General features: G+C 39.1%; 1 protein-coding gene across 2 annotated transcripts in view; it reads left to right on the top strand.

Annotated features, from left to right (window-relative positions):
- EXOC6B (exocyst complex component 6B) overlaps positions 1–24,326 on the top strand; it is a 726,749-nt gene that overhangs the window by 537,728 nt on the left and 164,695 nt on the right. For both annotated transcript variants that reach the window (XM_069583682.1, XM_069583683.1), the window contains exon 20: positions 13,717–13,790. In XM_069583682.1, coding sequence (XP_069439783.1) covers positions 13,717–13,790 — 74 coding nt within the window. The remainder of the gene's footprint in view (positions 1–13,716; positions 13,791–24,326) is intronic.

The following is a 24,326-nucleotide window of genomic DNA, read 5'->3' as shown; positions in this document are numbered from 1 at the left end:
CCACAAGCCTCAGGTGTCCTCAAGCCACTCCCACTTCTTTCTAGCTGACTACAGATTTTGGGGGCTTCCCTGGTGGCTCAGATGGTAAAGCATCTGCCAGCAATGCGGGAGGCCTGGGTTCAATCCCTAGGTTGGGAAGATCCAATCCCCAGGTTGGAGAAGGAAATGGCAACCCATTCCAGCACTCTTGCCTGGAAAACCTCATGGATGAAGGAGCCTAGTAGGCCACAGTCCATGGGGTCGCAAAGAGTCGGACCCGACTGAGCGACTTCACTTGCATTTTTTACTTTCACAGATATTGAGCTCACCACATCCCCTTTCAGTTCAGTTGTTGTTCAGTTGCTGTCATGTCTAACGCTTTGGGATCCCATGGACTGCAGCATGCCAGCCTTCCCTGTCCTTGACTATCTCCTGGAGTTTGCTCAAATTCATGTCTGTTGAGTCAGTGATGTTGTCTACCCATCTCATCCTCTGCTGTCCTCTTCTCCTTTTGTCTTCTGTCTTTCCCAGCATCAAGGTCTGTCTTTTCCAGTGAGTTGACTATTCACATCAGGTGGCCAAAGTATTGGAGCTTCAACTTTAGCGTCAGTCCTTCCAATGAATATTCAGAGTTGATTTTCTTTAGGATTTACTGGTTTGATCTCCTTCTCCAGCACCACAATTCAAAAGCTTCAGTTCTTTGGCCCTCAGCTTTCTTTATGTTCCAACTCTCACATCTGTACGTTCAGTTCAGTAATTCACTACAAAAAGTCACATAACTCACCAAAAATGCTGTATTTATGATTGCAGTTTTATTATAAAGGCTATAACTCAGGAACAGCCAAATGGAAGAGATATACAGGACAGGATCCTGGGGAGGAGGGTGGCAAAACAGAATTTCCATGTCCTGTCCTTAAGGAATCAGGTATGTCAACCTTCCAGCACATCAGCATGTTCACCAAATCAGGAAGATCCACTGAGCTTCAGTGCACAGAGTTTTTAATATGAGGGTTTTATTATGTAGTGAAGTGAGTCATTCAGTTGTGTCCAGCTCTTTGTGACCCCGTAGACCGTAGCCTGCCAATTAATTAATTAATTCCTGTCCGTAGAATTATCCAGGCAAGAATACTGGCGTAGGTAGCTGTTCCCTTCTCCAGGCGATCTTCCCAACCCAGGGATGGAGCCCAAGTCTCCACATTGCAGATGGATTCTTTACCATCTGAGCTACCAGGGAAGCCTGAAGCATGATTGAATAAATAACTTACTACATGATTGAAATCTCAAAAACAACAGAATGATATCTGTTCGTCTCCAAGGCAAACCATTCAATATCACAGTTATCCAAGTCTATGCCCCAACCGGTAACGCTGAAGAAACTGAAGTTGAACAGTTTTATGAAGACCTACAAGAACTTTTAGAACCAACACCCAAAAAAGATGTCCTTTTCATTCTAGGGAACTGGAATGCAAAAGTAGGAAGTCAAGAAACACCTGGAGTAACAGGCAAATTTGGCCTTGGAATGCGGAATGAAGCAGGGCAAAGACTAATCGAGTTTTGCCAAGATAATGCACTGGTCATACCAAACACCCTCTTCCAACAACGCAAGAGAAGACTCTACACATGGACATCACCAGATGGTCAACACTGAAATCAGATTGATTATATACTCTGCAGCCAAAGATGGAGAAGCTCTATACAGTCAACAAAAACAAGACCAGGAGCTGACAGTGGCTCAGATCATAAACTCCTTATTGCCAAATTCAGACTTAAATTGAAGAAAGTAGGAAAAACTGCTAGACCATTCAGGTATGACTTAAATCAAATCCCTTATGATTATACACTGGAAGTGAGAAATAGATTTAACGGTCTAGATCTGATAGATAGAGTGCCTGATGAACTATGGAACGAGGTTCGTGACATTGTACAGGAGACAGGGATCAAGACCATCCTATGGAAAAGAAATGCAAAAAAGCAAAATGGCTGTCTGGGGAGGCCTTAGAAATGGCTGTGAAAAGAAGAGGGGTGAAAAGCAAAGGAGAAAAGGAAAGATATAAGCATCTGAATGCAGAGTTCCAAAGAATAGCAAGAAGAGATAAGAAAGCCTTCTTTAGCGATCAATGCAAAGAAATAGAGGAAAAGAACAGAATGGGAAAGACTAGAGATCTCTTCAAGAAAATTAGAGATACCAAGGGAACATTTCATGCAAAGATGGGCTCAATAAAGGACAGAAATGGGCTGGACCTAACAGAAGCAGAAGATATTAAGAAGAGGTGGCAAGAATACATGGAAGAACTGTACAAAAAAGATCTTCATGACCCAGATAATCATGATGATGTGATCACTAATCTAGAGCCAGACATCTTGGAATGTGAAGTCAAGTGGGCCTTAGAAAGCATCACTACAAACAAAGCTAGTGGAGGTGATGGAATTCCAGTTGAGCTGTTTCAAATCCTACAAGATGATGCTGTGAAAGTGCTGCACTCAATATGCCAGCAAGTTTGGAAAACTCAGCAGTGGCCGCAGGACTGGAAAAGGTCATTTTCATTCCAGTTCCAAAGAAAGGCAATGCCAAAGAATGCTCAAACTACCGCACAATTGCACTCATCTCACATGCTAGTAAAGTAATGCTCAAAATTCTCCAAGCCAGGCTTCAGCAATACGTGAACCATGAACTCCCTGATGTTCAAGCTGGTTTTAGAAAAGGCAGAGGAACCAGGGATCAAATTGCCAACATCCGCTGGATCATGGAAAAAGCAAGAGAGTTCCAGAAAAACATCTATTTCTGCTTTATTGACTATGCCAAAGCCTTTGACTGTGTGGATCACAAGAAACTGGAAAAAACTGAAAGAGATGAGAATACCAGACCACCTGACCTGCCTCTTGAGGAATCTGTATGCAGGTCAGGAAGCAACAGTTAGAACTGGACATAGAACAACAGACTGGTTCCAAATAGGAAAAGGAGTACGTCAAGGCAGTATATTGTCACCATGCTTATTTAACTTTTATGCAGTGTACATCATGAGAAACGCTGGACTGGAAGAAACACAAGGTGGAATCAAGATTGCTGGGAGAAATATCAATAACCTCAGCTATGCAGATGACACCACCCTTATGGCAGAAAGTGAAGAGGAGCTAAAAAGCCTCTTGATGAAAGTGAAAGAGGAGAGTGAAAAAGTTGGCTTAAAGCTCAACATTCAGAAAACGAAGATCATGGCATCTGGTCCCATCACTTCATGGCAAATAGATGGGGAAACAGTGGAAACAGTGTCAGACTTTATTTTGGGGGGCTCCAAAATCACTGCAGATGGTGACTGCAGCCGTGAAATTAAAAGACGCTTACTTCTTGGAAGAAAAGTTATGACCAACCTAGATAGAATATTCAAAAGCAGAGACTTTACTTTGCTGACTAAGGTCCGTCTAGTCAAGGCTATCTAGTCAAGGCTATGGTTTTTCCTGTGGTCATGTATGGATGTGAGAGTTGGGCTGTGAAGAAAGCTGAGCGCTGAAGAATTGATGCTTTTGAACTGTGGTATTGGAGAAGACTCTTGAGAGTCCCTTGGACTGCAAGGAGATCCAACCAGTCCATTCTGAAGGAGATCAGCCCTGGGATTTCTTTGGAAGGAATGATACTAAAGCTGAAGCTCCAGTACTTTGGACACCTCATGCGAAGAATTGACTCATTGGAAAAGACTCTGATGCTGGGAGGGATTGGGGGCAGGAGGAGAAGGGGATGACCGAGGATGAGATGGCTGGATGGCATCACTGACTCATGGTCGTGAGTCTGAGTGAACTCCGGGAGTTGGTGATGGACAGGGAGGCCTGGCGTGCTGCGATTCATGGGGTCGCAAAAAGTTGAACACGACTGAGTGAGTGAACTGAACTGAACTGAAATCGACCACCATCCCTTCCCCTCTCTGGAAATTGGGGGTGGGGCTGAAAGTGTCAACTCTCTGGTCACAGGCTTGGTCATTCTGGTGTGTGCAGTCCCTCCCTTAAAACTACGTAAGGGTCCTCAGGAGTCGGCTTCTAAGCATAAACTTAGGTGTGATCAAAATGATTCTATTATGAATTGCTCATGAGCTTTCCTATTGCTCAGGACCTTTGGAGGATATAAAACTCCTTGTCAGGAGCTAGGACCAAAGACCAGGTATATTCTTTGTTATATAATAGGCCTCAAGAGTATATTTGAGTCAGTGCCATAGCTTTAAGCAAGTGAAATATTACTGCCTTCATTTTACAGAGGAGATATCTGGCACTAAAGACTTACGTGATAGACCCAAGGTCACATAAGTAAAATCTAGAAATATTGGAATCCCAGTTACATTAGCTAATGATAGATCCATTGTCTGTGAACACCAATCATTGTAGACTGAGACTCAGTTTTCCTAGCAAATTGTGAGACCATCCACAAAACTTATACCAGAGAAACAGTATTGGCTTTCAGTTTAGAAAGAATTACAACTAACTTAAAAAAAAGTCTACTCTTTTAACTTAGAAAGCATCCTATGTGGAACTTACCTTAATCATTTCTCTTTTGGTGGTTTTGGAACCTTTGTATGGTGCACCTCTACCCTGTTCAAGAGCGCTGACAGTGTCCTGATGCTTTTCCTTAAAAGAGTTAGCACTTGTTTTGTGTTGTGGATTTACAAAATATTTTGCAGTTATAAGTCAGGACTGTTACTGTCATCACTTGCTGGGGAACCTGAGTCAAAAAGCTTTGTCTGGAAACATATGCTGCTCAACCATTAGTTTTTTAAATATACCGTAATCATTCCAAAATGATTTGAGACTACTTTCAGTAGGATAAGTTGAAAAAAGTAGTAAGTTAGGTATTAAGAAATGAAAATGGGATGAAGAGAAAAAAGGAAAGAATACTAGCATAAGAATTAATAGAGAGCTACTGTAGAAATTTATTGACAGACATAGTGAAGATATACAAAGTATATAGCTGCCTCAGAGGGTGGCATATTTTTAAAATATGAGCTGAAGAGAAGCCATTGTGTAGTGCCAGGAACATTTGTTTCAATCCTAATTTCATAGTCAATGTAGAAACAATTCATATTGCTGTGAATTTGGAGAGTGCTCTTTCCTTGTCATTTCAAAGTCTGAAATCATTCTTTGCACATTTCATTTTAGCTTTCATTCTTTACCATCAACAGCATTTAAACCTGTGTTGTCCAAAACTATAGTTACAGCCACAAATGGCTATTAGAGCATTTGACACACAGCTCAAATATGAGTTGTACTCTTAAGTGAAGAACACATCCTGGATTTTAAAAAAAAAACTCATGAATAGTTTTTTAAATGCTAATTTTATGTTGAAATTAAAATATTTTAGATATAGTAAGTAAAATAAGATATGCTATTATTAATTTTTAATTGATTTTTATTTTCTTCAGTGTATCTACTAAAAATTCTAAAATTACACATGTAGCTCTTGTTTCTATTTGGACAGTGCTTTTCTAGAGAATTTTTCACCGTTATGTTAAATGCCTACAGAATCCTTCTCAGTGTAAAATTTCAGATAAACTTAATTCTGTCTTGTGTCCATACAACAGAATGATCAGTGCTGAACAAACACATGGATAAGATTAAGTCCTTGAAAGCATAGTAAAAATGTCAAGGATATGAAGTTACTACTTTAGAACACCAGTCTTTCTCATCTCTCAGGAAACCCACGCCTTTCATCGCAGGTTCTCAGCTTTCTTTAAGATTATGCACAGAAGCACTGCTGTTTGCTAATTGGCGGAAGCTTCTTTTCACTATAGTATTAAAAAAATCTATTATGAAATTGGCCTTTATTTTGCAAAATTGCAAAACTTCAGAAGAAAATTGTGATTTTACACAGATCTGTATATTTTTATGACTTCATTGTTATTGAAATGAAAAAGATATACAAACATATATATGCATATATATATAAGGAACATGTAAAGTAAATATTTGCTTTCAGACATTATAGGTCAGGGATACATATTGAAATAATAGGGGGATTAGGTTTTAACTGGTTCACCAAGTTACTTTTTTTTTGGTTTTAATTTTTTCATCTGCAAAAGTCCTCAGCAATTGCAAATGCTCCTTTCAGCTTTAGGATTCTTGGTTGTAAACTCAAGTCCTGGGACATTTTGTGCTGTGTTTTTGGCAATTATTTATGGAATATTAAGGGAACGTCCAATGCCATGTGGCATGACATTGTTCTGCCACTTGTTATGGGTCTTGGCTTTCCTCAACCTTCTTCTTCTGCAATGCAAAAGATACTCTGTTTAATTTGGTGAATACATCTAATGTGTTCTTATCCACCATTTAGACTACTATTTCCTTAAACAAAGAATACCACTTTATAGAAGCACCCAGTGGCACCTGGACTCCATGACATGGTAGGAATTTATATTATCTCCTTCTTTTAAATCTTGAATAAAATTATTTTCTAGTTTGCTTTGCTAGAAATCAACCAATTAATTTCATTAAACTGTTTACAGATTCTTCTGTGTTAGAGATGTTAATAAGGCATAAAAATCAACTTCTCCAATTTCCTAGGTTTCTTCCGCGTAAGACAGCTGTCTCCAGGGAATGTGTTCTGTCATTGACACCAGTCTCTGCCAGTATCTGAACCCTCATTTCCTTTCAGTGGTATGGTATAAGGGACAGACACATGGAGACTGATTGGCTTATTTACTCAGCAGCATCATGAAAGTTCCTTCATGCTTGGGGCCATTTTCTCTCTTACAGTGGATTAATCTTTTATTAATTAAAAACCTATATTTATCTGTCCTAGTTTTCAATTGTCTTTTAAAGCAAAAGGAGCTAGGAGAATTAAACTTTGAAAACAGTCTATAAATCTATTTAGAGTGCTGCTTTGGCATTTGCTATCAGACTCTGGTATTATCAGTTTGAATTGTATTTCTCACACAAAAACTCAGAATAGGTTAGATTGTACTTTACTCTGCCCTTCTTAAGGCAGAAGGTCCAGTGAGTTTAAAATATATGAAAGCAAAGAAAAATGTATATCACAGGATTATACTCTATGTAATTAAAGGTGACTATCTTTTTTATAATCACATGTCCATACAAACACTTACACAAGTAGAGTCAGCTGAATCTTCAAGGAACTTTTCCCTCCCCACTCCCACCCCTACCCCCAGTCCTCCCTTTTTCTGTCTCCTTCATAGCTCTCTCATTTGTGCTTACTTCCTTATGTTCTGGCCTACCTTTCTCTGACCATCAGGGCCTTGAGTGGAGTCCCAGTGGAGTCCATCAACTCTTCATTGTAATTAGCTTCGTGGAACCACTGTGAAGTGATGCAAGAAGGCTTTAACTTCCCCAGAGCTGCACTTCATAGTCTAGCACACTATGCCCCAGGGACCCAGATACCAGGAAACCGTTACATTAATACAGCAACAGCAGCTCTTATTTGTTTTAATCCCATAAAAACCGCATGTGACCTGACCTGATCTCAAGATATAAACAAGTACCCAACATAGTTTGAGCTCCAGAATACTGATTTTCCTTTCTCACCTGACATTTTGGCCAAAAACAAAACCCTAATCTGTTCAGTGGAGGCTGGTGATGCTATGTTGTCTACTGTCTAACTTGGAATTTCACTGAAAGCAATAGTATATTATGCTAACCAGGAATTTCTGGTTAAAATTTTGCCCACTGCCTTTTCAGTGTTCTCTTACTTGAACAAATTAGCTTTTCCTCTAAGAATTATGATACTAGATGCTTGGGGCTGGTGCACTGGGATGACCCAGAGGGATGGTACAGGGAGGGAGGAGGGAGGGGGTTCAGAATGGGGAACACATGTATACCTGTGGTAGATTCATTTTGATGTATGGCAAAACCAATACAATATTGTAAAGTAATTAACCTCCAATTAAAATAAATAAATTCATATTTAAAAAAAAGAATTGCTATTTTACCTACTTCCCGGATATTGTACTAGTTTTTATTTTTTGAAATAAATTTTACCTTGGTCATCGTCCTTTGAAAATTATTCTTGTTTTATGGACAATTTGCAAAGATTCAGAGGAATTTCTTTTATATTCTGTTTCCCACAACTTGCTTTTGATAAGTTCTCAAATGTCCTGTCTGGATATACAGATTACAGACTAAGGCAGCCTTTTTTTGGTGGGGGGAGCTATGTTTTATTTGGTGACCTTGTTGTTGTTCAGCCATTAAGTTGTGTCCGACTCTTTGCAACCCCATGAATAGCAGCACACCAGACTTCCCTGCCCCTCTCTCTTGGAGTCTGTCCAAACTCATGTCCATTGAGTTGGTGACACTATCTAACCGTCTCATCCTCTGCCACCTCCTTCTCCTTTTGCCTTCAGTCTTTCCCAGCATCAGGGTCTTTTCCAATGAGTGCTCTTCGCATCAGGTGGCCAAAGTATTGGAGCTTCAGCTTCAGCATCAGTCCTTCCAATGAATGTTCAGGGTTGATCTACTTTGGGATTGACTGGTTTGATCTCCTTGCAGTCCAAGGGGCTCTCAAGAGAACCATCTAGTACCGCAGTTTGAAAGCATCAGTTCTTCCGTGCTCAGCTTTCTTTATGATCCAACTCTTACATCCATACATGACCACTGGAAAATCCATAGCTTTCACCACTGAGAACTAAAGCCTGGGAGGCACCTCTCAGATAAAACTGTTCCCAAAAGGTAAGGGAGGAGCCTGAATATATAGGAATTTTTGCGGAAAAAAAAGAAAACATAGAGTCAAACATCAATAGATTACTGCTAATCACAGAAGGCAGACGTCTCAAATTAATGATTTTGGTTCTTATCTGTAGATGGAAAGATGCAAAAGTCTGACTCATGGAATTTATTCCTTTGATATGTATCCTATCTTGGGCCAGTATCCTGTTTTTCTCCATCCTGAAATCCTTTCAGGGCATACTGTCTAGGGTAGCTGCAATGGTTGATGGTTGATTTTCACCAGAATGGCAGGCAACATTCTTGTTTACAAAAATGGCAGGCAACATTTTTTTATCCATATTGATGTTAAAACTTAGAAGTGCTGTATCCTGGGAACTCTTCAAGCAAGAAGAGGGAAAAAAGGAGACACATAAGTCAAGCTTTTCCAGGTCCTCACCAGCCAACTTCACCTATAATCACTTAAGGTTTAACCTTTCTGAGTTTAATTCACTTTCCTTTACTCTTTCAAGGCCTTGAACTCTGAAAAACTACAATACGGTTCTCTGGCTATAAGGCAATTATTTTGACTCCTCAAAGCCTCTTCTAACTGTGACTCTCCCATTTTTTCTAATTAGGGTTCTATGCTTTTTTTAAAATTAAGGTCCTATGCTCTTTATCAAATGTATATTTTGTTTTCCTCAGTGAAATGTGAATGTACCAAGTAATTTTAAAGTTTATTTAAACATTTTTTCCTCCCCTCTCTAAGTGGTAGTTCACTTTAAGAAAAGCTTTCAAGAAGTCTAGAAAGCATTTTGAAATTAGTTGAATTCCTCTATTTTCTACTTTGGTAATTTTTATTTCAGTAAACTATGAAGGTTATTAGAACTGTAAACCTGTTGGATATTTTTGAGAAATTAATATTAATTTAAAAATATTGTCACACTTCAAGAGTGTATGAAAATGTGAAAAACTGTTGGATATTTGTTAAGTAAAAGTGAGAGGATTTTTGTATGTGATTTTCTTTCCCTGTTTATACCTTCACTTAACAGTATGCTGCCTTTCCTATAATTTGTATACCTCCCTTTAATTTTTTTAATGAAATATTTATTTCATTAAAATATTTTTTATACTTGCAAATTGGATTTGAGAGTCAAGCTCTGATAGCAGTTTCAACTCTTGAGAAACCACACTGTGATTAAGGGCAGTGAAAAGGAACTAGGGTGAGCCAAGCTCTCAAAAGGATGGCTTGGTGCTGGCCAGAAGCTCCAATAACCTGAACAAGTTTTTTAAGAGGAAGCTTTCTTGCCAGCCTCATTGGAACCTTGATTCAGTCCCCAGATAACATAAGATAGTCAAAGGTAGGATTTGGTTCTCTATGAAGTGGAGCAAGCACCTTGATATTCTTGTGAGGCTGGCGCCACTCTGCAGAACTCCAGCCTTGGGGAACTCTGGCACTGGCTTAAGCCTCTTAGAGACTGAAAACCTACTACAGATCTTAGAAAGCAGAGACAAGTTCAAAAGGGGGCTTCTTCACTGTCCTCCATACATCCATTTGTTCTACTTGGCCACTAGTGCAGGCGTGTACTCCTTTTTATTGGTGATTATAAGGGAAAGCTTCTGTGTGTTCAGAGTCAATTTGTATATGTTTCAGTGGACTGGGGGCTTCTTGTACCCCTCCCATATGTAGTTGTTCTCCTCTCTATTAAGCAGCCTCTGAGAATATGGGTGTGCAAATCAATCCCAATTGCCTGTAATGCTTAATCTTGAACAGGTTATAGCTCTTGTTACTAGAGAAAATAGCACTGAATAATTTGGGGATGTATGTGTTCTTCTACTTCCTTTCTCTGATTATAAAAGTGGCCTGTACTCATTTTTAAAGTTTATAAAATGTAAAGGAGAATAAAATCCCTTGTAATCTTTCTGTCTTTAACAGCCTCAGTTAACATTATGAAATGAATGCTTACTGTCATGTATTTTACTGTTATTATATTTTATATAGTTGAAGATAAATACAAATTTTAATCTAAAAATATTCACACAAAAAAATATTCACACTTTCTTATGCTATTAACATTTTTCATATACATAAAAAATTGATTCTACAGGAACAGTCCTGTTTTAAAGGAAATATTGGGTCACAAAATTATAGGAGAGCTGCTTAATATATTTATTGATTTTCTGAAATAATATGAGTGAAAATTCCTGTGCTGTGGCTAATTAAATATTTCATAGCAGCAGTATAAGGAATACACTGCCACCCTCATTTTTGAAATAAAGATATTGAACCTTTTAGGAGATTAAGTAGTTTGCATATATCCATAGAGCTAGTAAGTAGAACTCAAACTCTGATTTTTAAAACCCCAGAGTCCATCCCCTCAATCATTGTGCACCTAATTTTAGGAAGCTCGTATATTCTTAAAACCTACTTATTGATACTCATGTTAAGGATGCCTTACTATTGCAATCCAAAGAGTTTCATTGGCAGTAAAGAATATGTGTAATTAATTGACCTTGTTATTTCTGTAAAGTAAAGTATAGGTATTTGTTGGACATCTACTATTTTGAACACTTTGCTGTCTTCTGTGTTCTGGTCCTTACCCCTAAGAATTTTACTGTCTACACGAGAGGATAAGAACTGCATTTATAAAATAATGAGAAAATATAAATATGAAGTTGAATATATAATGTGTAATATTTCTATATTAAATAATTAATCTCTTCACTTTGTTGCACCTGATGCAATTGTCATTCTCTGATTTATAAAATTAAAATCAAATCTAAAAGGCCACTGTGTCCTCTGGGAACCTGGAAAATTGAGTGTGTCATAAAATGAGATCTATAAAGTGTGACTGACTAAATATGTATTAGATCCAGATACCTGAGTGGTTTCAGCATCCTGTCAGCCCCAGGGAGCATGCCCAATCACGAGATTCAGCAATGTGTAGCCAGCTCTCAAGCACTGAACCCATGTATCACCGGGCAGTCCTGTTGAACTGAACATGTGTGGGTCAGCAGAACACCTTGACAGCTGCTGCACCTTGACTTGCAGGCTTCCTACTGACAGAGGAGGTGTCAGTGCTTCAGGTGATGCAGCGTAAGGCGTATGTCATATGGGAGTGACAGTGGTGACCCACCAACCTTGGATGAAATCGTCAGACATAGGAAGCTTATTTAAGCTGACCGTCTGACCATCTAGGCTGTCAAAAAGAGTGCCTGTGGCTATGACTCAAAGAGCTGCTTTCTATAGGAGCACAGTATGAGAAAGTTGTACATGTGATTGAGCAGCTGTTATATACAAGGTTATCACAGATGATTGCTATTGAAAGATATGAAGGATGGATTATTTAAGCTTTTATTAATATGGCTCTCATCATGTATTTGTACAGTTTTAGAACTTTACCCTTTTAAAACTTTAATTATTTGGGCTATACATGTGATAGAATTAATTTATAAATGCCATATAAATGTTCTTCCCAAAGTAAATAGAAACTTAGTAAGCTGTCACTCTATATGGTTTATCTCCTTCCATTTGAGTTATCTTTATTTGAAATCTCTAAAATAAGACTATTTTGTGAAAACTCCAGGATAAGAATGTTTTTTTAATTTCACATTTGTGCTCTATATAATTAGTTTAATAAATTGGTTTAAATTTTATTTCATGTAGTGCTTTTATATTCCCTGCAACTTAACTTGTTAACAATATTTTTTAAAGTAGGGCAAGGAATTTATGAAAACCCATTAGACATTTCCTAGATGGAAAATATTTTTAAAGAACAGGAATACCTGTCATTGTTCATAAATCATCATTTGAAGCTATCCAGTTACTAGTTGTTTGGAGGAATTTTTCAGACATATATGCAAATATATTGGTAGATTTTATTTAATTTCAAAAGAAAATATGATACCAACTTCATGTAGTTTCTTAAATTCATTCCTGGAAAAAAATTAAATCAAAAGGAAAACATCCCTTTTCATATTGGTTTTGAGCAGATATTTGAGTTGTTTTTGAGGTAAATAGTAGATTGATGTTAGATGTTTATCTTGCTTTGTTTAACTTCACAGATAGAATTCAAGGGATAGTAACTGTACAACTTTTGAATTTTCTATGTGTCTGTTTTGTCTGTATATAGGGGCTTAAACAAGACCTTTCGATTTCATAATAAGCAGGGCGGAGGGACAATAAAACTTGACATTCTTAACTGTTAACTAGTATATTTCCCTATAGTCCTGTGCAGTTACCTTCTTCTTAATGATGTAGAAGCCAGAGTCGTAAACTAAGCATGTACCCAAGGCACTATTGTAAATTGCAAATAGCATCCGTGTGTCTCTTTGACCTAAGACTCAATTGGAGTACAGGAAGAGAAAAATAATTTTTAAGAGTGAAATAGAAGCAGAAGTCAAGAACAAAGAATACCCTAGGAGGATGGACATATATAAAAATTTCCTAAGTTTTTGCAGTGATATTTGTTTAGATGGGTCTTTTCATATGTGAAATACTCCTCTACTGAAGAGCCAAGCACTAGATTGGGGCAGCCTCTGCTGCTGGTTTGTGTGGTTGTGTGTCTGTGTGTGGGTTGGCAATAATGCACTCATGAGATAATACAAATAATCAGTGAGGGAATAATTAATGATGTGGCAGGGAATATTTTTTGATAAATGCTTGGGGAATGAGGTGACAGGCATGAAATTAGAAAATTCCTTCAGCGATCTAAAATATAAATAGCTTTCGGAACTGAAAAGAGTTTCACAGCTGAAGATTTTATTGTGTTGAGAGGAAAAACTTTTTTCTCTCCCCCACTCCCTCCTCCTTTGCAAGTTGTTTGTCCATTCACAAAACAAATACTCTGAAGCCCAGCGCGGCTCATGGGAATAAATTTCAGGTCGAATTAGTACAGTTTCCTTGCTGTCAGGATGCTGGAATTAATGGTGTTTTGATGACACGAATTTTGAAGGGCGAACAAAGAAGCTGAAGGGAGAGAGACATGACTCCTTAGAAGCTTGGTCCTCCTCTCCCCCAGCCTCTCTTGTCTTCCCTGTCATCCGTCTGCCAATCTCCCTGTCCATGGTTAGTTAAAGGCGCTTTTTATCCTCTTTTCTTTCCCACAGAGTTTGCCAGATCCGGCCCGGTGCCTGGGTTCCAGGAGGACACGCTGCAGTTGGCCTTCATCGACTTGAGACAAGTAAGTCTTTGTGTTTTTGTTTTTTGTTTTTCTTTTAAGATGTGTGACTGAAGACCATCAGGTCTTAAGGAAAAGAAGAGGGGAGGGGCATTGGCATTGGCGATTCACACTGGAGACCTAAGGGCTTTTCCCTGTGTTTGAGGCCACCTCTTTTATTTAGCTATCTGGGATCCTTAGCTATGGTGGAGTTAAAGGTTTTGTGGATGGAACGAAAGGGAGGAGGTGGAAGGAGGGCCCCAGAATGTAGCGGGACTCAAGTGACCCTCAAGTGATGTGACCCATTGTGCTATAGTTGCCTTTTGCAGACACAGCAGAAAAGATAACTCGGCAAACTGATGCTAAGCAGGTGCACTGATGCAGACTGCCTGCTTAGAGAACTTCTGTTTGCAGATAGTGAGGGCAGTAACAGTTAATAAAAATGAAATATTTTACATTCTGGATTGTTGGTTTGGTTTGTTGACTTTTTTTTCTGTTCCCTTAAGTCTTCTCATCCCCACCTTTGTAGAATGTGGTCAGCCATGAGTGACTGAGTGGTCATTTCAGGTGATTAGTAAGTGCCCTGACCAGTCATGACACCCTGGCAGGTAACCCTACTAAAGTAGTGTGATGAAAGCTGGTACTTAGGTATACCTGAGGTTTGCAAGCCCATCAGACAGAGTCATTCTATAGAGCTGTTGCTTGCAGATTGAAAAGGGTGGGTTGGTGGGTCTTGGTGGATTTGGTACAGAGGAGCAGTATGGGTGGGGGCCGAAAGAGGGAGAGGGTTAACTGGGCTTTGTCATCTCTTCACTCTGAAGATGGATGGGGTTGGATAGAAAGTGTGAATGAAGTAAGAATCAATGACTGATGCTTCTCTCCTATTAAAACAATCTTTTTTTTGGTCTGTTTTTAAAAGGGTGCTGGCTTTGTTTCTCCTGCCATAATGATGCAGTGCCTCTTGTTTTCAGAGCTGACAAAGTTTGCATTCTGAGAACTTTTAGATGCCCAGGGTATTTCTTAAAGCTGTAGGACCCCTTGTATTGGTAGTCTCCTTACCACTGTGACTCGATTCATGCTAAAACAGCTTTTAACCCATAATAGATGGCCTGAGCTACCCCTGAATCCTTGTGGATGGGTGGTGTAATCTGTCATCTGATGACAATTCTGGAAAGCCCTGTTAAGCAGAAAACAGAAAATTGTGTCTCTATAGACCCGCCAAAGTTTGCAGATTCAGGCCGCGTCCCAGAAACGTGTGTCAACTTAATATTTAGGAGTTGAGGTGGGGGTTCTCTTAAACATAAAGGCTTTCTCAGCATGGTCCCGAATGGAGCTGAGTATCCCTTTAGACCTTCTACCTGTGGATTCAACAACTCAACTGAGGTGTTCAGGTTTTAACCCCTTGACTGATGTTAAGGCTGAAAGGTTGGGATTTTGCTTTGGAGTTTTGCGGTATGGTATCTGTTTGACTATCCCCGCACTGTTCCTTCTCAGAGACTTCTGAGCCAATTGGCTTTTCTTGGAAAGCAGAAATTGAATTCACTGGAAAAACACATCCAAGGAAAAAATTTTTTCTTCTCACTGTTCATGAAAAGGAAGTGTGGTCATTCTCTCAAGTTTGTGGTTTTGTTCCCTATGGAAAGTAACTAGTGTTCGCAGAAAATGTTAACTACAGGAGTAAGTTAGAAAGCCCAGCCAAAATAAGGTGGATCTGAGCCGGGATGAATGCTGAACTACTTGTGAGTTCTCAGTGAGCACTGCTGTTTATGCTTAAGTTCCTATTTTCTATTACATTTTTATTCTCAGAGTTCCTTGCATGAAATTTTTAGTAGTAGAAAAATCTCTAAAACTCACTGAATCATGAAAGAGTATGCCTCTTTCCATTGAATCTATCACTTAATTTCTATTTATGTCTGTCTCTATTAAGGCAGCTTAAATTCTTCTTAGATCATATGAAAAACTTCTCTAGCTCATTATTAGCAGATTAACTTCAGGTAGGTTAAATCAGTGTGACAAAAATAATCTTTCCCCATCCCATGGTGAAAATGCATATCTCTTTGTAGTTCATCTTAGTCATTCTCATAAATTAAGTAAAATGAGCATTGTTTTTAAAGGGAGCAGCTTATGAACCATTAAGAGATGTTCAGATTATAAATAGAAAGCCTGGAAGTATGTTTTCAAATAAGACGTGATTAGGTGTCCTTTAATATATGTCCTTTTGCCTCTACTCTTTGGAATCCTAAAATAGAGTTACAGAATTTGGGGGCTACACTGGGTGCTGATCTTAAAAATCATGTAAATGTATCCTGATATACGGAGCTTCCATCTGCTAGTGATTGGATCTTTTTCACACATAACATTGCTACCCATTATATATCTAGTTCTTATGTAGTTGATTTTATGCACCACAGCTGAAGGTTTCACTCTCTTTGGACAGTGTTTTCCTTTTAAGACATTTTTTTAACAAACCAGATTTTAATCATTAAATCATTATTTAATAATTAGTCATTTAATTATTTATTTAGCCTGTCTAAACCTTTAATGTCTTGACTCAGTTACCCACCTTACTATTTGATTTGACCATTATGTATGTTCCTTGTAAGTCAAAGATAACAGTATTGATCAGAAATGGCTGAGGTTAAAGAAAGAAATTAAAGTTAAACATGTTATAGGATACATATATGCACCCATGGAAAAGGGGGATTTGTGCCCGTTAAGTGCAGCAAGGATGTTCTTTTACTGTCATTGAGTTTGTTTTGCTCACTGGTTTATGAATATATTCATGCTGATCATGTTTTTCATGTCCTTTTGCTTTAGAGTGTTTCAGACTATCAACTGAATGATAATTTTGAAAATATTCAAAACATAGAATATTTGATGAAATCGTCTCTGTACAGACTATAATAGCAGAGTGTCATTTGAAAGCCACAGAATTTTATTAGGAAGCAAATTAGATGTGGATAGCAAAACGATTTATCCTTTCTGAGCCATCCTGTCTACTCTGATTTTTCTACTTCTTAAGGAAAAAAGTGAAATGACATTCTGAATACACAGGATTTCATGATATTTTACATTTGTAAAGCACTTCAGAATTAAAGCATATTTACACACATAAGTCATTTGTCAGGTTTCTGGATTTAGAAAACCAGCTGTTAATGGGGATTAGTGCAAATCAAAATCTTCTCCTTTTGCACTTTATATTTTCTGTATTCCCAAGCTCATGAAAGTAGGATTGCAGTACAATTTCACATCCATATATCAAATGTGTGCTATTTCTATTAAAATCCAAAATTTGGATTAATCCTAAATATTGAGACGGTCAGCTTAAGGGCTCACTTATTAACTGTCTTGAAGTAGCATTTATATTCTAGGTACTAATAGTTGCTGTCCCTTAATGATTCATAATTGAGAGTAGCAACACAAGGCCACTGTCAGATCCTCAGTAGTTATTTGATTCTCAAACAGTACTATGGTTGGTATTTTCTTCTGTTGTTAAACTCTAAGTAAATAATGCCAATGAACACCAGAATTTGAACTTTAGTTGATTTTCATTTCAGTCTATCAAACTCTGAGTGCCTACTATGAACAAATTACAACTTAGGTGTTGTGGGAATACACAATGGATATAATATGCTCTAATAGCAAAGAGGTGAACAGCAAATACTTGATTCTAATATAAGGCACACTATGAGTAAGTATTTCATTGGAAGGCTAAAACCATTGTGTATGTTTCAGTTATTTCAACAGCTTTTGCTGCATGACAGATCACCCCACAACATATTGGCTTAAAATGGGCATCATTTATTTAGCTCAAGTTTCTACAGACTGGATAGATTCAGCTGAGCTCATCAGACTTTGAGATGAGCTACTAGAGTGGCTGCAGACTGCCTGATCTAGGATGCCTTAGCTAAGCTGAGTCTTCTCTGCTCTTTGTGATTTCTCTCTAACCAACAGCCCAAGCCAGGCTTCTTCACATGGCATCCTGGCAGGGTTCCGGGAAAGCAAGAGGAAATGAGAAAACTTCTTGAGGCCTACACTTGAAATAGTACTTCTTCGGCATTCTGTTGGCTAGAGCTGGTCACAGATAGGGCCAGCCCAAATTCAAGGAATAGGGAAATAGATTCCAACTTACAGTCTAGTTGGAATATGACTGTTATATAATGATGCAAAATAAACAATGCAAATCAGGAGCAAAATTAAATCCCTAAGTACAAAAAAGGGCCGTGAAGTAGAGAGGTCTTTGTAGGCCTTGGCAGTATAAAATTTTTCATGGTGAAGGTGGAGAGTTAAACCAAGAGGAGAGTTACATTGAGAAAAGCTGGATTGAAGTATTGTTTGGAAAAATCTGTGCATGTTTATGTGCGTGTGTGTGTATGTGTCTCTGTGTTTGTTGTTAACCAGGATCTAACTGTCTTTCTGCCTTTAAGTATTAAGCTCATCTCTTTAAATACCATTTTCTTAGTTTCTCTTCTTTATTCTTTGCTTTTACTTCTCAGCTTCTTCTTAGACCTCTTTTTTTACGTTCTGTATCTCCTCATCAAATGCTGTTTATTACAAGCTGCCCTGAAACATTTCACATTTCTGTTATTCCATTCCTTAAATCCCCCTGATAATTATTACATTATTTATTTATTTTTAGCTGTTCACCTTCCATTTCTGACCAATAGGCAAAGGCTTGAATGTGTTCTTTAGCAGTGTCACATTATTTTCTGTTCTATGGCATCAACAGTTATTTGCTTCCAATATACTTAAGTTTTATAAAGCTGAATGAATTAGGTTGTGACATTGCATCAGATCTCCTGAATGGAGCTTGTTGGCAACGACTCTTAAACAGCAAAGCCATCCCAAGTTATCTGTGGCTTTTTTTAGATTGAGTTGGTGACATTCCCTCTAGGCCAGTTATTCTCCAATTTCTAAACCTTCTGTCTAAAGTAAACACAGTGCATTTCCATTGCAGGCACTTAACATGCCTTAAAAACAACTATAGGACCTAAGAGAAACAATTGTAAATTTCTTTGGAGATATTGAACAAATTCTGGTATTATACCTGTTAGAGATACATAGGCAAAATCAATAAGTTAGCCAACATCAGGTAGGGAACCCTGAGAACCACTCAAGAATCTTACTATGTAGAACTGCCGCTTTTATTTCCTCTCCTATCTTGATCCTGTTCAATAAAATTTTGTCTTTTTATTAAATTTACTTTCTGTCTTTTTTGGCCTACCCCCAAGTTCAATGAACAGTATTCCCATTAAGAGGAATATGTTCCCTTTGCTTGACTGCTGTTGGCTCCTATGGAAAAAAATCCTAACTTTGCTTAATAATCACTTATATTTTAGCCTCAGTTGAATATCTATTTATATCAAAAAAGTGCTTTTGTCTAATATAGCATATATCAAAATGATACTTAATAGAATTTATTTTATATTATTTCACCCTAACCAGACTAAACAACCCCTAAGTAGGTGATTACACAGGAGGCTAGGCTGGGGGGAGGCAGGAAAGGCCTCAAGGATCAGTCTTCGTCACTGATCATTTCTTCCAGTATTAAACTGAAAGAAAGCCATCTCCCACATGTGCTACTTAATAAGGAGGGGTGGTAGCCTGTCATTTTCCCCTGTATTTACTGAGCAGTTGTCAGTAAGTGATGGTAAAGAAGGGAGGTGTGGGTGTAGATAGTAGGGGAAAGTTATTATGAAAGGATATTCTTGATGGAAAGTAGAGACCGTGGTGTATTAACCCTCTAGTATTGAAGTGTGTGGATCAGTAATGTTGTCGGTAGAAATGCTCTCCAGGTGCTCAAATAGTTGGAAATAGTTTGTGGATATTTAATAATGACCTATAAAACTGGGAGTCATCTATACCAGAGTTATTAATCAAACAGTTTGATAACCCATGAAATTGGAAGATGTCATTTCTATAAATGATGTGAATGGTGGGGTTGGAAGGAATGGTTTAAGAGATTAATTGAATTATCTAGGAAAAGATTATGTGTACAACCAATATGATAGCATATGTAACCTATCCCTTGGACAGTAGGGAGATCAAAGCAGTATACCCTAAATTTAGTAAATTCTAAAGGAAATCAACCCTGAATATTCACTGGAAGGACTGATGCTGAAGCTAACGCTCCAATACTTTGGCTACCAGATGTGAAGAGCTGACTCATCGGAAAAGACCCTGATGCTGGGGAAGATTGAGGGCTGGAGGAGAAGGGGACAATGGAGGATAAGATGGTTGGATGGCATCATCAATTTAATGGACATGAGTTTGAGTAAACTCAGGGAGATAGTGAAGGACAGGGAAGCCTGGCTTGCTGCAGTCCATGGGGGTCACAAAGAGTTGGACACGACTGAGTGACTGAACAACAATGTAGGTAGATGTCATTGCTGATTAGAAGAGATTGTAGTATTAATAATATATTGGAACACCTTCACAAATCTCTGCTGATACAGAGCTACTAAAAGTTCCTTCAGGCTATAGTCCATGTCTTGACATAAGCATGGCAAGCACTTGAATGTTAATATAGACCTCCCTAATCAGAAAGTATTTATTCATTCATTCATTCAACATATGCCTAGCACTGTTATAGTGGGTATAGTGGTATAGTGGGTATAGGATAATGAATAAAATATGGTCCCTGCCCTTGTGGAGCTTATATTCTGGTATAGTTTGCCCATGCTGGTAAAATAGGCCTTTTTAATATTCTGCCCTTCCCAAAATCTCTCTTCATGTGTCCCTGGTGCTTTGAGAGAATGCCATTTTGTCTAGATAATCTATTTTTGGTATTGATGCTATATTGGTCAGTTTTAGGGACAGCTGCAGAATTTTCTGTAAAGATCTCCAGGACAAGGTGAAGTCTGCTGCATATTGATAAGCTGCTTCTGCTAAGTCACTTCAGTCGTGTCTGACTTTGTGCGACCCCATAGACGGCAGCCCACCAGGCTCCCCCAACCCTGGGATTCTCCAGGCAAGAACACTGGAGTGGGTTGCCATGTTCTTCTCCAACGCATGAAGGTGAAAAGTGAAAGTGACGTCGCTCAGTCGCGTCTGACTCTTCGCGACCCCATGGACTGCAGCCTACCAGGCTCCTCTGTCCATGGGATTTTCCAGGAAAGAGTACTGGAGTGGGGTGCCATTGCCTTCTCCGATATTGATAAGCAGGCTTTCACAAAAGAGTATGTAGGTATGATTGGCAGCCTGGCATAAATAAGATGGTTAACTTGAAATACTTCAAAAAGTAGTCCTTTGGTTTTTCTAATTGTATTGACAAAATTCTTTTGCCCAAGTTGTTTTGACAGGTGCTTATAACCCTCACAGTGATACATCTAACCTTAAAGGAGTTTCTGACAGCAAATACTTCCTATTCTGAAGTAGGAGAACGCTAACACTTTTGGGTCTCTAAGTGTAAATAAGTGAAAGTCACTTAGTCATGTCCAACTCTTTGTGACCCCATGGACTATACAGTCCATGGAATTCTCTAGGCCAGAATATTGGAATGGGTAGCCATTCTCTTCTCCAGGGAATCTTTCCAACCCATGGATAGAACCCAGGTCTCCCACATTGCAGGCAGATTCTTTACCAGCTGAGCCACCAGGGAAGCCCTTTTGGGTCTAGTTCTGTTAAAAAAAAAAAGAAAGAAAGAAAGAAATGGGAATATTTCCAAGAATAGACTCTACTGAGCTAGACTTTTGACCTCAGATAAGTCAACGCTAGATCAGCATACACACGGATGGGGCACAGGTGAATAAGGTCTTCAGCTACTGCAATGTGGCTGCAGCTTTTGCAAACCAGATATATCTCCTTACCTTGCTCAGGACAATATTAACTAGAGCTGTCACGGAAGATTTACAGAAGGAATTGCCAGTAATATGTCATACATTCTAGGATTTACTGAATGTTTTTGGTTGGTTGGAGAATTTATTCTAGAACTGTTGAGACTTTGTCTCACCTAGACCAGCCTCTTAATTGGGGAGGAGGTGAGCTCAGAAATTCTGTCTTAGGGCTCATTTCTGATTTAACACAGAACCCATTTTTTCTAGACTAGGGTTTTATGGGATAATATCCAAGTAGAGTACAACTCTTTGGTAATAGAAAGTCATTTAAGGAATCACTTAAGAGCTAGGAAAAGACCCAGATATTTAATGGGCCAGATAACATTATAGCATGCTAGGAAAACTATTTTCTATTTATTAACCTCTCTCTATGGAGATCATATTAGCAATTCAGAGGTCTAATTTCTTAAAGTCTCATGGAATCATTTCAGGAGGTCAGGAGTCAGAGGAGAGGGAACAAATATTACTGGTTGATCCTCACCTCATTGAGAACATGGTAGTCTCAGAAGAGGGAGACTCCTCAATGATTTTTTTGAAGTAAAGAGTAGTTGGGGTCCTTGAAGGGCAGATGGAAGGGTTAATGAGCTCCACTGTGTATTTGCCAGGGGCTTTGCTTTTCCTCTGAGAGGAGGCATATCCACTTAGCAAAAATTTAGGCAACAGAAACTCTTTGCACAGTTGTGCTTGGTGGAGAGGCCTCTTAGCTTCTTTAAGGGCCTCCTCCTGTAGATAGTTTGCGTGTCGGAAATGCTGAATCATTAATAATAGGATATTAATGGCAGATACGTGGAAATAAGCAATGGATGAAGAACCCTCAGTTAGAGGAGCTGTGGACAATCTTTTGGGAAGCAGGAGATAAAACACCAGGCTTTTGATGTATTTTCCCACAAATAATACATTGGACTTGGCCTTTGATTTACAAGCTGGCCAGGCTAACATTTTCCATTGTTACTGGCAACTCATATTGGTATAGCCCTGGGTTAGATGGCTCATCTAATCTAAAGCTGGTCAAGAGTTGTCCACTACTTCCTACTTTAAACTGGAGGCAGAGAGATCTGCCAGCTAGAGGTTCTACCCAAGTATAGAATAGCCTTTCCAGAAGAGAGAGTCTATAGTCTGTGACAATCCTCCTACTCCTTTGGTCCAGTAAAATCTCTGTAACTTTTAACATGAGCATGGTGCCAGCATCACTCCAGATAGCCCCATAATGAAATATGTCAGTTCAGAGGCTAGTTTCATTCCCTTTCAACTCTTATGTGAAGAGCGAATAAGTGTAGCATAGTAAGCCACCTGGTTATTTCTATGTTGGCTCATAGACATTTGTGATCCTCATGCTAAATCATAAAAGACCTAGGCAGTCTGTGAGACTAGCTACTAGGCTGACCTGAGGTGCTGCACCACTCTCTACTTTCTCAGCAAGCCAAGCCTCAGAAACTCAGATTTCTCCCTTACCTCCAACACAGTGTGGATATGCATATGCATAAGCCTGGAATTTGTGAATTTCTTAGATAATAATATCCTCAAGAGAAAGGACAGGAAAGTCATCACCAGTGAATTTCCTGGGAGTAACAGTGGAATCAGAGGCTGTTGTAGGTAGTGCTGGCTGAGCTGAAGCCTGATGAGCTCCCAACACAAAGCTCATCTGCATTAACTGCACTGTCTAGTGTCCTATTAGAGGACGCGCACAGGCCAAAGGGCAGTAGAGCCAGTGCGTGCGTGCTCAGTTGCTGTGTTGTGTCCGACTCTTTGTGACCCCATGGACTGCAGCCCACCAGTCTCGGCTATCCATGGAATTTCCCAGGCAAGAATACTGGAGTGGGTTGCCGTTTCTTGGAACTAATTTTTAACAGGGCTTCCCTTGAGGTTCACTCGGTGAAGAATCTGCCTACAGTGCAGGAGATCCAGGTTCGATCCCTGGGTCTGGAAGATCCCCTGGAGAAGGAAATGGCAACCCAGTCCACTATCCTTGCCTGGAAAATCTCATGGACAGAAGAGCCTGGTGGGCTGCAGTCCATGGGGTCGTCAAGTGTATCCTACTGGTAGCCGCTGGAGGGCAGCAGAGAGTGACAGCAAAGGGCTAGATTTGGGGACTTGGGGCATATTTCATTTTGCAAAGAAAGAAGCCCCCATAACTGTAAGAGAATTAGCTCTCTGGGAGCCACCATTACAAGCATAGGCCCACGGTGAACAAGGAACAAAAGGAACATCCAGAACCTGATCTGAAGGTTAAAACCCTTTAGTAAGCAAGCTCAGAAAATAGGATTTGGTGAAGAAATGAAGTAGAATGAACTATGAAAGGGGAAACAGACATCAGTAAAGATAGGGAACCAAAAGGACTGTCTAAAGTGTCAAGTGCAATGAAGCAAGCAAAGATGGAGCAAGAACCAAGTAAAAGAAACAGCTACAGTGGGACGCACGCCAGTGTGAGCGCACCGAGGCAAACGGGCAGTCAGGAGCAACTGACTCTCAGGCAGCCACACCGGAAGGAGCCTTTTGTAGGACACCTATCAGCAAGCAGGGAGCTGCAGAATTTCAGACACAAGCGCACAGCTATGTCAATGGGATGCTCACCTTGTAAAGTAGTCCCTCCTTGACTAGCCAGGATTATTTCTTGTTTTGGTCTTTGTTGATTTCAGGAGCAAAATAACCAATTGAGAATGTGGAGAGAGAGAAATGATAAGGCATTTTAAGATGTGACTAAGGGATTATTATATATGAAATGTTA

The sequence above is a fragment of the Ovis canadensis genome, chromosome 3 (genome assembly GCF_042477335.2).
Source record: "Ovis canadensis isolate MfBH-ARS-UI-01 breed Bighorn chromosome 3, ARS-UI_OviCan_v2, whole genome shotgun sequence".
NCBI lineage: Eukaryota > Metazoa > Chordata > Mammalia > Artiodactyla > Bovidae > Ovis > Ovis canadensis.
Note: the sequence above shows the minus strand (reverse complement) of the source record. Positions and strands in the feature narration are given on the sequence as shown.